Here is a 14,740-nt window from a genome sequence, read left to right on the forward strand (position 1 = left end):
ACTTGGGCCATCTTCCACTGCACTCCCGGACCACAGCAGAGAGCTGGCCTGGAAGAGGGGCAACCGGGACAGAATTCGGCACCCCAACCGGGACTAGAACCTGGTGTGTCGGCACCGCAGGCGGAGGATTAGCCTAGTTAGCCACAGTGCCAGCAAGTTGATGTTTCAATACCTACCCTGAGGCATACTCTTCCACAGAGAGGTAGACATCATGAATACCAGAGGTCTCACAAAGTTCATGGAAAATGTGAATGATTTTTTACTTACATTTTCCTACAACCTTCTATATTTGTTTAAAAATTTATTTTTATTTATTTGAAAGTCAGAAAGGCAGAGTTACAGATGAGGAAGAAGAGGCAGAGAGAGAAATCTTCCATCAACTGGTTCACCCCCTAAAATGGCTGCAATGAACAGTGCAAAGCCAGGCCAAAGCCAGGGGCCAAGAGCTTTTTCCAGGTCTCCCATGTGGGTGCAGGGGCCCAACCACTTGGGCTATCCTCTGTTCCTTTCCCAGGCACATTAGCAGGGAGCTGGATAAGAAAGAGAGCAAATAGGATTCAAAGTGGTGCCCATATGGGATGCCAGCACTGCAGATGGCAACTTTACCTGCCGTGCCACAGTGCTGGTCCCAAAACTTCTATATTTTAAAAGAGATCTATTTATTTGAAAGGCAGTGTGACAGAGAGAGAGAGGAAGAGACAGAGAGAGAGAGAGAGACAACCATCCAGTGGTTCACTCCCCAAATGCTTGCAGCAGCCAGGGCTGGGCCAGGCTGAAATCAGGAGCCAGGAGCTGCATCCAGGTCTCCTGCAAGCATGGCTGACCCCAAGCACCTGGGTCATGATTTGCTGCCTGCCAGGTGCATTAGCAGAAAGCAGGGTCAAAGCAGAGGAGCCAGGACTTGAAGCATCACTTTGATATGGACGCAGGCCTTCTAGGTGGTGGCTTAACCTGCTGTTACAAGGCCTGCCACCATAAACTTTCAGAAGTCTCGGTCATTTGAGTCCACAGTGGTGAATGTTAAGGACACCGTGGACACCGTGGCACTTCTAGATTAAGGAGATGACAGAGCAGGGTTAGCTGTCCTTCCCCACATCTGGTGTGGTGAGGCACATTTGAGGCAACTGTTAATATCTCTGCTTGTTTTAACTGAGGAGGAAATTGTATTCCAGAGGGAAAGCTTTCACAGAGTCGCACAGCAAGTATTGACATAGCTGGATCGAATCCAATCCAGGCCTTATTTTAAAACCACATGTTTAACCATTCCATCACATTTTCTTAGAGAAACATTTGAAGGACACCAAGTGAATCTTTGTAGTGGTTGAAGGGATATCTCTGGGTATCATATGAAACAGACAAACCCAATGTATATTCACATGTACCATTTTCTCCACCTGGTGGAGCTGAATTAAAGCAAAGGATGTGGCAGGTGTTGTGGCACCCAGGTTAGCCTCTGTTCATCATGAGTGCCAGAGCTCAAGTGCCAGTACTCCAACCTTTGACTCAGCATCCTGATGATGCTCCTGGTAGGCAACAGATGGTGGCACAAGTGCTTGGGTTCCTAACACCTACAGAGGAGACTCAGATGGAGTTCCTGGATCCAAGCTTCAGACTGGCCTAACCCTGGCTGTTATAGGCATTTGGAGAATGAACCCCAGTGGATGGAAGTTCTCTGTCTCTTCCTCTCTCTCACTCTGCCTTTCAAATAAATCTTTAAAAACAACAACAACAACGACAACAAGGCAGCATATTTATTATTCCTAGGAAATCAGAGTACAACCAAAGAGGAGCATTTTCAATTTATGTGCAGGAGTTGGAAGTGCAATTCACTTCCCCATCATCCCTCCAGGTATTCTTAAATGCTCTATTATACAGTGAGGTAATGTTGCATTGCATATTTCATTGTGTGGTTCATTCTGATAGGAATTGTGGTTTTAATTAGGTTAGAAATGAAAATCTTACCTTGAATAAGGAAGAAGAATGTAGTTTTCCATTGTCTCTGAAGACAAACTCTTTAAAACAATTTCTTTTCCTTTATGGCAAAATGAAAGTAAACAGATCATCATTTTTCCATTTAAGAAAATGCATAGCTAGTTTGGTTCCTATTGAATATATGTTTAGCTTCTCTTACCTGTTTTATTCTTGTGCCCACTGCCCACACATAGACCTTCCACGCTGATACAAAACTGAATGACTTCACGAGCAACCTAATTTCGAATTCAAGTCTACATCAATGTGCTTATATGCAATCGTTTATGAATTGTAACATGATCCTGAGTCTGGAAGGTTTGTCTTCACTCCACTTTTAAATCATTTTCTGCTGTTAAAGGGTATGTGAATCACTGATGTTCACTTTTTAAAAATGGGTTTTGCACAGCAAATAATTAAACAGGAGAAAACAGTGGATATTCCTTGATTCTTTCATCTTAATCAAACCCAAGGCAATGCAACCCCGGAGTGCCCAAAAACAGATAGCACAGCCTTCAAACAAACAAGAGGTGGTGGGATGGTCACACAGCCACTCCTGCTTTGGGGAAAAAACAGTTTTCTTTCCAAAATTTCAAGCATTACCCAGTATTTTAATTTCAGAAGGTCCTGCAAATCTATGATGCAGATAAACAAAACCCAGTAGGCTTTATATGTCAAACTAGATAATATTTAAATAAAATCTACCCAGTTTCTAAATCAGACCTTTTTTGTTTTGTTCCTACTGGAAAAAAAAAAATCATGAAAGAGATTATTTTTTTTTAAAAAAAAAAAAAGGCCCAAACCAAACACAATTGACTTCAGTTTTATATAGCCCTGACCTGTTTTATTTATATTAACATCTCCATTTAATATTGAGTTCTTAGGATGTGAGAGAGAAATAAAATATCAGAGTGAAGTGTTGTTCCCAAAGGCAGAAACGTTTCATGAGCGCATGGCCCCGTGGGGAAAAATCCAACAGCAAACCTGCCCTCCTGCCCTGCTGTGCTTTCAAACCCTGGTCCCTGCCCATCTTCCCCAAATTCCTATTTACCATGTACTAGTGATCACAAAACTGCAAATAAACCCTCATTCCACCACCATCACCCCCTTTTGCATAATGATACAGCAGAAGTTCCTTGAAGGCAGACAGAATCTTTCTATTTATTCCAACAGTGCTGGGCATGCTGCCTACTCAGTTATCAAATAAAAACAATATGAAATAAAGCAAGCTGTGTCTTTTGTTGGTTTCAAATCTATCTCATCTCTTTCATAGTCTCTTATTCTCCTAAGATCACACATTCATGATAAAAAAGAACAAAGCACTGTTGCCACATTTAACACTTGTACATTTTATTGAATTAAATCAGCCATTGTACACGTTGCAGCTATGTATTGTTAGTGTTGTAGTTTTTCCATTAACTAATACATGCCCTCATAGATATATTCAATTAGTGTTATCACCATGGGAACAAGATGCTGATTCTTCAACTGAAAAATTCACTTCTTCTCACAGTATTCAAGTTTTTTGATAACACAGCAAAAAATCAAAATCAAAAAAGGTGAATAGCCATTATGTTGTTACACAGACATCATCTGCACTGCAAATAACACAACAGAAATGCTTTTCTTGAGCTCCAGTGAAGTTTTTGACAAGAAGGCCATGGTGTATCTCAAAAAAGTTTCACCAGTGGCCTCTCTCATTTTGGCTGCCAAAAAAATGCTTATTTCCTACCCAACTGCCAAAAAGTGCTAACATTTGAGGCTTAGGAGATTTGGCTTATGGGAAATCTCCCTCCTAGGAAATTTTCTCTCTTGGCAACGCTGCTTTAAAAGATGAAGTGCCATTGTTTGTCACATTTGTTTTGACATTCGGAGCGATGAGTCATTTTTGCACAACAGGAAAAGACCAGAAAGAATTGGAAAATGTTCAATCCCTGGAGGATAGGTTCTGTTTTTTATTTTTTTAAGTTTCATCTTCATTGAATATACTTTTCTTTAACAAATAACTGATTGAAAATGTATACTGTTTCTGAATATATTTGTGAATATATTTATATATATATATATATGTTAAAATGCTACACAGCTTCAACCACTAGAGGAGTGAGGAAGAGGACACTGAGATCACTCAGATCATATAGTCCCTTTGTTGAAACAAACAAATACAAAAGTGCACGAATGCACTTGAAAGTTTCCAAGGGAGAGTGGATTTCAAATAAATAAACCCAAAATTTTAACCAAAACCAACTTTTCAGAGATTCCTCAATTTTGTCAACAAGCTGAAAAACAGACCTAGCTGGATAGTGAAAAGTGCTCACTCAGGGTAAGAAGAAGGAAAACTATTAATGTGATTAGATGGGAGTTTGGATTGTGGTTTTGATTTTTGAATGCCACATGCAGGTATTAGAGAAGATATAAATCTGGAGAAAAGAAAAAGGAACCACTCCAACATGGTGAAGGGCTTTAGCCTTGTGAGTAGTGGGCAAATCTTGTTTCCAAAGAATTATCTACAGTGCAGTGGCCAGAAGAGAGTACCACCAGTAAGACAGCATGGTTTGCTAAAGCAGCAATGAAAACTGGAGAACTACAGTAGTTATAGCTTGTAAAATACCCTGCCAACGTGTCCAAGATCTAAGAGACCTGAAGATGCTAGGAAGCTACAGGATGTAGCTGCTAGCAACTGAGTACCTCACTGCTTCACCCTGCTTTCTGCTCCTCTCTTCCCCTGCCTCAAAGTGGCTGCTGGAGAATCACAAATCATGGCTGGCCAGCACCAGCAGTAAAACTTCTCAGGACAGTTCTTCAAGGTCATTGACCCATCTTTAACTAGGAGCAATGGCTACGCTGCAAGTTCTAAGGTCTTAATAGATCTGAAGTGCTTCTTGCGCAGTAGGACTGTATTCTCATTCGATTGTGTTAGCAATATCTTATCAACCATCGTTCAGCAATTTCTGGAGGCCTTTCATTCCATGATGCCCAATGCAGTTATGATAGGCAGTGGTTTTAATTTTAATATGTTGTTCATCTGAGCATTTCAGCTATGTACATTGTACATGGATATCCTTTACAGGATTCCTAACAACTGTCACTTGAAGAGGTCTGCAGGTGAAGTTCTTCCGATCAATGAGTTTTCACGGAGCTTGTGCAGAAGCAAAGAACTATGGAGGTGGCCAGTCCCCAGGTTAGCACAAACACAACGAAGTAGTGGATACAGCATCCAGAATGAAGGATGCTATCTTTGGTCACAAATTAGTTTATAGTGAAAGAGGATGGGGAAAAATTAAAACAGAATGCAGTATATTTGCTAACAGCGGAAATGTCAGGGTATCCCAGTAATTAGGGCAGTTGCGTCACTCCTGTATGGAAATGGGAAGTTGCATATTGAGTGAACGTGTGGTTTCTGGTGTGAGAATTGGGCAGCTCCTCATTTGGCCTCTTGCTTCGAGTCCTCCTTGCAGAAGTGGCGGAGGAGTTGCTGGAGATCACGCTGGAGATCATCCTGGTCTAGTGCTTCTGGCACATCCTCCAGGTGCTCCAAGTCAATGTGTTTTCCATGCTGGTCCTTCACCACAGCCCTCTTCTGGGTACTGGCTTTACTCAGTGTTGTCCTGGTGGGGAGCAGACAAGAGAAAATTACACTCTTCCTCTCTTGCTGTAAATCAGTTGCTAGCTATGAGGGTCACCACTATAATACTTATTGCCTTACTTCTAGGTACTTCTACATCAAGTACTTAGGAGAACTAAAGAAATTTTGTCATCTCTCTGAATTGACAAAGCATGTTTTAGAACAAGGAGTACTTTTTAAATCTTTGAAAAATACTTCAAATCAATGAAACTGTGTTTTACAATGGTTATCTCAAAAAGTAACCATGGGATAACTCATGCTATCATTAAGTTGCATTGGTTTAAAAGCCTCCATTTTCCTGTATCCCCAGCTGAAAACGATGACATTGTAATTTGTTCACTCTCAGTTCTTCTCACTCTCTACTTATAAATATATATTCTTCATTCTACAGATATTTTAGAAATGTATTTTACTATTCTGCTGAATTAGGCAACTAAATCTTGGGGAAATTATGACATACACCAAATAAAAAAATCACAGTTAGAATGCAATGGACGGAGAGTCAGAGTGCAAGCCTGAGTCAGTAACCACCATGCCATGCTTCTTCACCTCAAACCACAACGGAGAACGATCCGTTTCTGAGGCTTTACCCAGAACTTTACCGAAAGATCCCAAGTGTTCAGAGGCTGGGTGTCTTGCCCACCTTCCAACACCTTTATATTTGTTTAGATCATACTGAAATTTTTTTAAATGATTTACTTCAGTCAAAAAACTTCCAGGTTTCTTTTGGTCAAACTTGCTTTTTTCCTTTTTTGCTCATGTTGGTTTCATTGCCCCTTTCCTTTGATACTATGTGAATTATTATATATCTGGAAGGAAACTTAAATGTATTCCTCTTGATGAAAGGTTGAATGTGATTCCAACGGTTGAAATCATATTGTGTTTTCCTAACTCTCCAGCATGCATTGTGTTTTTTTCCCCTCCAAACATGTTTATATCTGACTATTTCTACTAAGAGATAACAGAATCTTTCAAACTATTGATGTCAGAGGAATAACTTATATAAGAGGACATTTCCAGTATTCTGTGTAGGCAAATATAGATGAGTGTGTCTATGAATATGCATATGATCAACGTATCCTCAGCAACATATAAGATACAAATGTTATACATCACAAATAAATTCCATAACTGACTAGCTGTGGGAACTCAATCAAGCTGTCCATATCCTTGACCTTAAATTCTCCAGCTGTAACTGAGAATTTCAAATTAATTGTCTCTAAGTATATACCAGTTTAAAGATCCCATGATGGCAGGGTATGTGGAGTTTATGAGTTTTGGTCCAAATGACTGGATAAAAGACTTAAAAGTTCAGAGTAGAAAAAGCATTTTAGCCTTAATTCATGGGGTATTTTGAACGTTCTAAGAGAAAAACTGCACTCTTTTAAATTCCTAGCTCCTGCAGTTTTTCACATTTGATTGGAGGGTAGAACTGCGATAAAACCTTTAATTTTGCTGTTCTAATTATTATGTTCTAGAGGATTAAAATAGCTTTGTAGAGTACTATAAATGACAATCTTTCTTTCCCTTTCAATGAAATGAAAAGCACAATAGTAACTTGGATTTCCATTGTGTCTTCACTGCAGAGCTGCAGACATTTTATTAATACTAATGCTTACAGTGCCACTTCAGGGACTAAAGAGAGCTAAAAGTAGACAAGGGCCCAAGATTCTGCACCAAATCCATGAGGGAGACAGGGCAGATCAGAGCGCTCCAAACCATCCCCCTTTTCTATGCATAAAAATGTTGTGCTCACTGTTTACACAATACTTTCTTAACTTACTAAAGCCCTTGGTTTCAGCATCACTAGGTATACCCCAGCTCACAGGTATGACACTCAGGCTCATGTTATTTGTCACACACATGCAGAATCATGAAACTGCTTGTTAAAAAAAGAAATAAGCAATTTACCATTCGGAGTGCTAAGACTGAGCTGCATGTAGCTGATCACAAAATTAATTGGTAAGGGTTTCATCAGACTCCTCATCCTGGGTTTTCCAACTCTACCAACGCAATGGAATATCCCAGCTGGGTGGCTTCAACTATATTGGATTATTTGCTAAAACCCAGGGAGTCTGTGCAGACAAGTGTCTGAGTATCACTGTGTCTTACTGTCACTTTTAAAGCATCAGGAGAAAGCTCTAAGCACAACACAATGACAGGTCACCACCAGACCAAAGCCTTATGATATAGAAGAACTGGCACTTCCTGAGGGGCTTCAGGACACATGGATGGACTCTGCGCTTCTCTTCTTAAAATCAGAGAAGTTTTTATGGTATTAGTTGGCAAAACATCACCCCATGCTCACCCAAACCTTTTAATGACTGATCCATCCTCTTTCAGGATTTCATTTTCTACTAAACTGGGGAAGTGGACTTTCATGTGGCTACCTGCATAACTCAAAGCCTGAGTAAGAAGGAAAGAAAACAAGAGAAAACTCACCATAAATAACAAACTTTAAAATATACTGCTGCTTTGCTCATTTACAGTCACTATGAAAATATGTAGCTTAAAGAGAAATAAAATTAACTTGGAATAGAGAATCTGAGCACTGAGTTCTATTTAACACACCCCCTAACATTTCTCCCATTTGGAAGATTTGCTAAATGACTTTGAAAAGCTCCTCCTCCCTTACCTCCCTCCTTTTTTACAGTGACAGAGCTAATGGTAAGCAGAACAATCTGAGGCAAAAAACAAACCAACAAGGCGCAGTGTCTAATTCAGATAATTCATCATTTGAAATCCAAGGTTGCAAATGGTCAAAATGTGAAGAACTAAATGTACTTAAAGTTTGTTTGTAACATCCCCAGCATTCATATGTGTTCTCAATTTATATTGATGCACCAGAGAACACACACCTAGCATTTGGCCTCACAAGGTTGCAACAGCAAACATACTTTGCAGATGTTTGTTGCATGTGCTCATAATTCTTTAGTCAAAGGTCTGGGGATCAGATGTGTTTCAGAATTTTTGACTTTAGAAAAGTAATATGATATATGTACTGTACATTCCTCACACCACAAAGAAGTCACAGGCAGCTTCCTATAACCAAACCCATTTTATATCATAGGAAAGCCTATGAATATTTACTCCATGTAGCATAGGAAAGCTTCATACCATAATAGTTCCTTGCCCGTTTACATCACTATATACTGCTAAATTTGCCTGCAATTAACTTGAAAATTTGTCTGGGATGTTAGAATTTTTTTTTGTTTTGGAATCATGTTGAGAGTGTGAATTTTTCACAGAAAACTTATTTCCTGACTATTGGAAACTAAAACTTAAACAATGACAAATGATTTTTCCTATGTATGAATAGAGAATACATCTGGATTTTCTTCAATGACAATATTTGGGGATATAGGTTAGCAAAGCTAATTTGCTTTCCACTATTCATTGGGAGTATGTGGACATTTCTGCAACTTAAAAAAAAAGTTTAATTTTTTAAAAAGTGGAGAGGGAGGGAGGGCAGGAGGGAGGGAGGGAGAGAGAGAGAGAGAGAGAGAGAGAGAAGTATCTTCCATCTGCTGGTTCACATCCCAAATGCCCACCATAATTGTGGCTGGGCCAGGCTGAAGCCAGGAGTCCTGAACTCAATTTTGGTCTCCTGTGGTAGGGGACCAATTACTTGAGCCATCACCTGCTGATTTCCAGGGTGAACATTAGCAGAAAGCGGAAATTGAAAACGTAGCCAGTTCGTGAAGCCGGGCACTTTGAGAAGAGATGCAGGCATCCCAAGTGGCATCTTACCTGCTGTGCCACGTGCCTCTCACTTCCGCAACTCTGAAGCCAGACGCATGAAGGTGGCTCAGCTCCAGAGATTCTGGGCGTGATTCAGCAGAAATGAATCCTGGCCATGTTGATTTGTAAAAACTCTGCCTTTTAAGATTTATTTATTTATTTGAAAGTCGGAATGCGAGAGAGAGAGAGAGGGAGGGAAAGAGGGAGGGAGGGAGGGAGAGAGGGAGAGAAGGAGAGAGGGAGGGAGGGAGGGAGAAGAGAGAGAGAGAGAGAGAGAGAGAACCTTCCACCTGCTGGTTCACTCTCGAAATGGCCACATTCTCCTGGGCTGCTCCAGGGCTGAAGCTAGAAACCTGGAACTCCATCTAGGTCTCCCACTTGGGTGGCAGAGGCCCAAATACTTGAGCCATTTTCTGCTGCTCTCCCAGACGCATTATCAGGGAGCTAGATTGGGGGCAGAGCAGCTGGGACTGGAACCAGAACTCTGACCTGGGATGCCAGGCATTGCACTAGGCAGCTCAGCTTAGCTCACTGGCCTCTTTAAAAGTTCTTCAGGTGACATCAGAATCAGCAAAGTTTGGGGAAATCCCAACTCACTAGACAAGTTACTCAAACAGGAATTAATGCAGCCTTCCATGAATTTATGTATGGAATGACAAAGTGACAAAAAAAGTTCCTTTCAAACACAAAGCAAACATAAAATGAACACACAGAAAAACACAAAATGTTGGTGCTTCTATACCTCTTCAAAGTCATCTTTGGCTGAAGGAAGATCAGTGGCTAAACTAGAATCCCCCAGGTGTTTCTCCATCCTCTCTCCATGCACCATAGTTGTTTTAACAACTTTGCTGACTCTACGGCCTTCCACTGGTTCAGCCTCAAATTGTGAGGTACTGGACAAAATGCTGGGTTCAGACAAAGTTACCTAATGAATGAAGGACATACATTACACAGTGTCTGATCGCCAAAACATAACAAGTAATGGGGTTTTCTATGCTTAAAAGAAACCGAAAGTACAACATTGTATACTAGCCTTGTAGAGAAAGGTATTTTGGGAAAGACACAAAGAATGAGAAAAGAATAAATAAACCCATAGTTAGTTGGTGATGTTTATATAATGGATGTATCTCCACAGTACCTATCGACAAGCTAATTAGTGATTTGAACAAAGTTTGTTAGTTTTGTGAAGAAACTGGCTGTTTAGTGCAATATTTACTCAACTTGTGGATGAACTTTTTTACTAATAGATAATGGTTTGGGTTTTTTTTTGGTTTTTTTTTTTTTTTTTTTTTTTTTTTTTTGGCATCATGAAGCTAAAACTAACCCTCAAAGAAGGAATTCTAAAAGGTATAAAAAATTACAAAGTTGATGCCAGAAAAAACTCTGGTTTTTGATAATAAGATTTTGAGGATGTGAATGAATGTGAAAAGGTGAGAATTTCCCAAGTTACATGTCAAGGAGATTTAACATGTTCCCCCAAAGAAGGAAGTAAAAGAGTTAGAAATAAAGCTACAAATTAAGGAGGTTTTGGATCTGATTTTTAGTGTCCCTAATATGGCAGAAGATGGAATAACAAATATTAATATTAATACAGAGCAACCCTCAGAATGTTGGGGTACTGACTGAACACAAGCACTGTAAAACTAATTCTGCCAAGTCTCTTCATCACACACTGATTGCCAGAAAGTGGGATTTTTTTTTTTTTTTTAAAGACAGAGTTATAGAGAAAGAGAGAGAGAGAGAAAGATTTGCCTTCTGCTGGTTCACTCCCCAATGGCTACAGTGGCCAGTGCTGGGCCAAGCTGAAGCCAGGAGCTTGGAATTCCAGTCAGATCTCCCATGTGGGTAGCAGGAGCCCAAGTACATGGGCTATCTTCTGCTGCCTTCCCAGGCACATTAACAGAGAACTGGATCGAAAACAGCAGCCAGGACTCAAACTCATATGGGATGTTGACATTATAGGCAGCAGGTTAACCAGCTGCGCCACAGTGATGACTCCAGGAAATGGGATTTCATTCTTGTAAAATCTGATTTTTGGATTTCTATTATGATTAACTATGAATTAAGCAGACAATCAAAAATAAAATGGATCAAAGACAGTGATGGCTACAAAGCCCCCTCATGGTTATTTTGAAATTATACAGAATCACACATGAAAAAACAAACCAGAAAGCCAGAAGCAAATACGCGACTACAAGCAGATGGCCACATCAAAAGCAGAAGTGAGGCTAAAACGAATCAGCAGGGTCACCCATCTTGTCTGAGCTCTGTTTTGTGCCTCAGCAGAGAATGAGATTTGGAGAGTTAGGTGTGCTCACCTCTGACTGTTCGATGTTACTCTTCAAGACAACGCGCTTTATAACTTTAGAGTAGCTGTCCCCCTCAGTGATGTTGACAGGTTCCTGTGGCACTCCCTGCACTGTAATCTCTTCTTTTTCTATGCCATCAGAGGACACATAGCGCCGGATGATTTTCCTAGTAACCTGAAAAATATTTCCTTAATGTTATCTTTTTTTTTAAAAAAAAAAAAAGGGGGGGGGTTATTTATTTAAAAGGAGAATTACAGAGAGAAAAAGGGAGAGAGAGAGAGCCTTCCATTTACTGGTTCACTCCCCAAATGGCCACCACAACCAGGGATGGGCCAGGCTGAGGCAGGAGTGAGGAACCCCATTTGGGTCTCCTACATGGGACCAAGGAACTTGGGTTATCTTACTACTTTCCCAGGTGCATTATCAGGGAGCTGGATCAGAAGTGGAGCAACCAGGACCTGAACCAGTGCTCATGTGGAACGCTGGCATCACAGGCAGTGGTTTAACTCACTGAACCACATCACTGATCCCAACCTCAGTGTATCTGCGTTTGAGTTACAGTGCCATGGCACTGATCAATTTTATACAGGAAGTTAGGATGCACTAGACAATACCTTCTTCACCACGGTGTGTCCATGCTCATCAATGTATTCTTCTTCGGTGACAGTTTCCGGAGGGAGGTCAGGCATGTCATCCCCCTAAATGGCAGAGAGAAAAGGGTCATGATCAAGTGTTCAGCACAGATTCTGAAGAACCATGCCCACCTGTTTGTAATGTAAGGAATGTTAAAAAAAAAAAATCAAAGCGAGGTTGAGAAGCATTGTTGAGATGCAAAATCCTGTCAAGGAGTTTGTTAACAAAACAAACCAAAACAGGTGGGTTATAACATGCTTAGGAGAAACTGACCAAAGTTAGGTAAAAGTTAAACAAACAAATGAAAGCAGACAAGCAAGAGGTGACGTGTGGGTGGAACTGAAGAAGCCAAATCTTGCTTTTGCTTGTTTGCTCTCCTGGAGGTAATGTTGCAAATGGCATTCCCACCGCACTCTTTACAAAGACAATTTAGGAGAGTTAAGGGATTTGCTTTCTAGCGCCCATGCACTACCTAAGGAGCATGCCAAGCCTCACTGCTCCGGGTGCGTCACTCCGTAAGGAAACAGGGACAGCACCGGCTCTGGCGTGCAGTAATTCAGCAGCTGGTACCTGAATAATCACTCGCCGACGGACAACCCTGGTGGTTATCGTCGCCTCCTCGTCTGAGCTGGCCTCCAGCTCACCTAATTCCTCTGTTAGCTCCTGGTGGAAGCATGGAAGCACCATCTTGTTTAACATGCTAAAGAATGACTTTATTTTTTACTGGTTTCTGCTAACGCTCAAAATGAATTTTGAAAGCTTCATTCATGAAGGCTTTGGTGCAAAAGTCAGCAGGGGTGAAAAGAAGTGTGCTTGTGTTTGTTTTCCAGAACATAGTTATTTTGCTCAACAAATGGACAAAAAAATCTGGAATTCTGAACGTGGTGGGAGAACCCATCTGTCAAGATCTGTCCGCGAAGTAAGCAGCCTGCCTCTGCGATGTCTTTGTGTGTAAACACAGAAGCCCGGCAGTGCATTAACCACGTTGGCCATGGACACTCTTCCCTAGAACTGGACTTCTTAACCCAAACGTATGGGAATAGCTCCTGTTTGTAGCAGAACTTCCTGCAGGGAGTCAAAATTTCTGTAGCGTTTTTCTAGTCAGTGTACATCTCCCTCCCATCAAAAAAGGCAGCTATGCATAATAGTAGATCTGCTTTCCAGAGAAGCTGATGCAGAGACTAATTAGGTTTTGTAGGTAGGGCCCAAAGCCATAGAAGGGGCTATTAGATCATTTTAGATGAATGGTTTTATCTTGGGAGTCACAGATAGAGTCACTCTTTCCTAACAGAATATAATTTTTTAATCAATTAAGTATTTTTATTTCCTGTTCTATAAATCTATAAAAAACTACTGTTAATTCAAATAGATCACCATGACTCATTTGAAACAGAAACATCAGACATAAAGGAGATAGTGTTTCTACATAATTATAGAGAGGTCATTTTCTCTTTCACAATTTTTAGGTTCAACAAGACTGTCTGTCATACATCACAACACAGAGATAGGCAAGTGATGATTTCCGTTTAGGATGCCATGAACTGCAGTAATACCAAAGAATTTGCTTATCTTTTATTCTCTTTTCTGCTTGCATGTTTATTACTATACTTTGTAAATGGTTTAGCCTTGACATCAGAATCTAGAGGTGTACTTTTTCTTACGATGTTTCTTTTTAAGCATAGATGAACATGAAGCATGTATGTCTCCTTTGGACAAGAATTTCATTCCTCCACATCACAAGCTGCCAATAGAACCTTGGCATTGAAATTTGTCAGCATGCAGTCTTTGTGAGCTCCATATCTCAGAGTAGTAATGCAAAAAAACACATTTAATTTAAAATTTTTTTTTTCAAATCTCAGAAACTGACATTGTTGTTAAAATTGTATGGATATTTTTTTTCTTTGGTACCATTCTTGCTTGTTCTACCCCATACACCTTTAGGAAATAAGTACTACTCTTAACAGAATATAATTTTTAAAAAAGACAAAACTAAATTTGCTTAATATATTTAAAAATTCTACATCATTGTTTGCTAAAGTAAAAGTAAATTCTAGGGGCCAAAACTGTGACATAGTGGGTAAAGCCACTGCCAGTAGTGCCGGCATCCCATATGGGCGCCGGCTCCTGTCTTGGCTGCTCCACTTCCCATCCAGCTCTCTGCTGTGGCCAGGGAAATCAGTAGGAGATGGCCCAAGTGGCTGGGCCCCTGTGCCCACATGGGGAACCCAGAAGCAGCTCCTGGCTCCTGACTTCGGATCAGCCCAGCTCCAGCTGTTGAGGCCATTTGGGAAGTGAACCAGCAGATGGAAGACTTTTCTCTGTCTCTCTATCTCTCTCTCTATTTCTTTCTTTCTCTCTCTCCCTCTCTCTCTTGTAGTCATATATATATATATATATATATATATATATGCCTCTCTGTAACTCTGCCTTTCAAATAAATAAATCTTAAAAAAAAAAGTAAATT

At 40.4% G+C, this 14,740-nt stretch overlaps 1 protein-coding gene across 5 annotated transcripts in view; it reads right to left on the bottom strand.

Annotated features, from left to right (window-relative positions):
* Positions 1-3,189: 3,189 nt before the first annotated feature.
* The window catches only part of ANK2 (ankyrin 2), a 657,856-nt gene continuing 646,305 nt past the window's right edge, over positions 3,190-14,740 (bottom strand). For 3 of the 5 annotated variants that reach the window (XM_062199708.1, XM_062199709.1, XM_062199710.1), the window contains 4 exons: positions 12,258-12,341; positions 11,653-11,817; positions 10,077-10,259; positions 3,201-5,576 (listed from right to left, as the gene is read on the bottom strand). In XM_062199708.1, coding sequence (XP_062055692.1) covers positions 5,562-5,576; positions 10,077-10,259; positions 11,653-11,817; positions 12,258-12,341 — 447 coding nt within the window. In that variant the 3' untranslated portion in view covers positions 3,201-5,561. Of the gene's footprint in view, positions 5,577-7,907; positions 8,000-10,076; positions 10,260-11,652; positions 11,818-12,257; positions 12,342-14,740 lie in introns of all 5 variants that reach the window. The other 2 variants (XM_062199712.1, XM_062199711.1) reach the window with 2 other exon arrangements.

This window comes from Lepus europaeus, chromosome 8 (genome assembly GCF_033115175.1).
Source record: "Lepus europaeus isolate LE1 chromosome 8, mLepTim1.pri, whole genome shotgun sequence".
NCBI lineage: Eukaryota > Metazoa > Chordata > Mammalia > Lagomorpha > Leporidae > Lepus > Lepus europaeus.